General features: G+C 42.7%; 1 protein-coding gene across 1 annotated transcript; it reads left to right on the plus strand.

Annotated features, from left to right (window-relative positions):
- Positions 1-266: 266 nt before the first annotated feature.
- LOC5500629 (adenosine receptor A2a) lies at positions 267-2,251 on the plus strand. Its single transcript, XM_001622003.3, has one exon. The coding sequence runs from the start codon at positions 903-905 to the stop codon at positions 1,950-1,952; it is 1,050 nt and encodes a 349-aa protein (XP_001622053.2). The 5' UTR covers positions 267-902; the 3' UTR covers positions 1,953-2,251.
- Positions 2,252-2,560: the final 309 nt, after the last annotated feature.

A 2,560-nucleotide genomic window follows, 5' to 3' on the forward strand; every position in this document is an offset into this window, starting at 1 on the left:
CGTTAAACAGTACAGCGACGAAAGCCGTTTCTACTTGGGTTCAAAATATTTTTTACAGACCTTTACAGAATACAGTTTTTTAGCCAAGTCGATTTTATTCTCAATTACCATAAATTATTCTAATTGTTGTTTTCTTCTTTGGGATATTGTCAAATATTGTAAAAGTGAGAAATTATCGTAGGGGGCTACACAAAGCCGAACCTTTTACCGGAAAACTCGAATAACTTCTCATTACATCCTCGCAAGCCATAGATATTGACATTTTCTTAACCTAATCCTTTTAATTCATCCTAATCTTGAACCGGACCTCGGAATTATTGACATTAGTGTTTGCTCGTGAATTGAATTTTGTCTATTTGAACTGAGCCGCGCCAAGAAATTACAACTCCAAACGTGAGTTAGTGTCAATAAAACATGACTGTAAGACTATCCAAACTTCTTGTCAGAGGACAAACACAGCCACCATCTGGTTTCAAGGAGGCAGGGCAAGATTGATTTAGCACGAACGCATTTAGGTTTAATCGTGTTTTACTGGGTAGCGGCCGTGGGATCCTATCGAGACTCTTGCCTTACACAGCAAGTACCGCATCATTTAAATGCTTTCGTAATAAGAGAGACATCGCGAAGGGAAAAACATGGATCACGATCATGTATTCTGGAATAAATCATCAAGAAAAATGGACCTGATCCAACAATCGAGCGTTTGCATTTGGTAATGGACAAAGGAAGCAGCAGTTATTGACCATTTAAATTTAGAGAATCTTGGGACAAACTACGACCAAACAGTCTAAAATATTAAATCCCCAGGACATTAATTATTTTCAGGTTTGCATTAGCATCATCTCAAATTCGTGGAATGGTGCAAGAAGAAAATGAGATAATTTTTGCGATAAGTACCAAGCATGGATCACGATCAAACGTTCTCGAACAACTCATCATCACCACCAACATTTGAATGCTCGTGGACAAAAACCGGCACTGAGCTGTGGTCGTACGTGACGCTTTGTACCCTGTCATCCGTGCTATCCCTCATAAGTAACTCCGTATTCCTGTTCACTGTCTACAAGACGCCAAGCATCCAAACAGTGCCGAACTTCTTCGTGTGCTCCCTCTCAACAGCAGACCTGACTGCCGGGGTTGTTGCCAATCCTCTGTACGCCTCTATCGCGATTACCGGTATCTCACCGAGCGGGGCCTGGCTATCCCTAGTGGAGAAGTTCATATGGATTCAGACTCTTGTCGTTACTTCCTTCAGTCTGGCTTTGGTGAGTGTAGACCGCTGCATTGCCATCGTATCACCGCTAAAATACTATAATATAGTGAGCGAGAGGAGATGCTTTCTGTCCATATCGCTCGTGTGGATCATGTCAATTCTGCTGGCGGTACCGGGACCCTTCTTGTCCGGTACGGACCTCGGTATTTTTTGGCTGAATTGCGGGGCGTTTTCGGTTCTTCTTCCCCTGCTTGTGATTTCGTACTGCTACGTGCAAATTTTCAGGGTCGTGAGACTTCAATCGAAACAACTTCATTCAAAACCTTTACCACGACGATCAATGTCAAGTTACAACAAGAAAGCATCGGCGACCACAGCCATCATCATCGCGTTATTCATTATCCTCTTCACTCCAAATTTCGTCTTTGCCTTTTTATTTGGGTTGGCTAAGGATGAGTGCGAGGTATCTGGTCTGCTTGGGCCGTGGCTATGGGCTCTTCTTATAGCGTATAGTGGATCGTTCCTTAACCCGTGGATATATGGACTTCGGAATAGCGAGATTCGACGCGCGATGAGGAAAGTCTTCGGTGGGTCGGCGGTATGCAGGGTAAACTCGCAGTGCGACAAAGAACTGCATTCAGAGATGGGGTCTTTGAAGGCGTATAGAACGAGGGATAATGGAATGGGTAAAAGTATAGATCAAAGGGATAGGGATGTCTCGCTCAAAACTGTCGCTTGACAATGGAATTGGCACACAGTATTGATGAATTGGGTGTCTCGTTTAAGACCATCGCTTGACACTTGAGTCTAGTATCAATGAATTGGGTGTCTCGTTTAAGACTATCGCTTGATATTAAGAGACGCTAGAACGAGGGGCATGGAATGGGTACAAGTATAGATAAGCAATCGTTAGATACTAAGAGAAAATAGACACGATGTCTCATTTCATTTCACTGAAACTGATGTGGCAACATAAAAGTGTGTTCAGGGGCGTAGACAGGAGGGCGGCCTAGCCCCCCCCCCCCTCCCTTTTAGCAGCCAAAAATACAGTAAATGTATGAGGCATTATCTAAAATACAGGTGAAAATGACTTGAAAGTCCCTTTTGGGCCCCCTCCTGTTAAAAATCCTGGCTACGTCGCTGGTGTTACAGCAAAATATAAAGCTGAAGTGCTCTGTTTGCATTGTACATTAGTAAACACAACTAGAGCAAACATTTGCGCGTGGTAGCTCTCTACTTATTTCTATGGATTTATGAAAAAATTCAAATCACAAAAACACATTCTTTAAGTTACAGTGTACGAATTATCGATAAATTATGTACAATAAAAATTACCGGACAGAGCCT

Source organism: Nematostella vectensis, chromosome 11 (genome assembly GCF_932526225.1).
Source record: "Nematostella vectensis chromosome 11, jaNemVect1.1, whole genome shotgun sequence".
NCBI classification, from domain to species: domain Eukaryota; kingdom Metazoa; phylum Cnidaria; class Anthozoa; order Actiniaria; family Edwardsiidae; genus Nematostella; species Nematostella vectensis.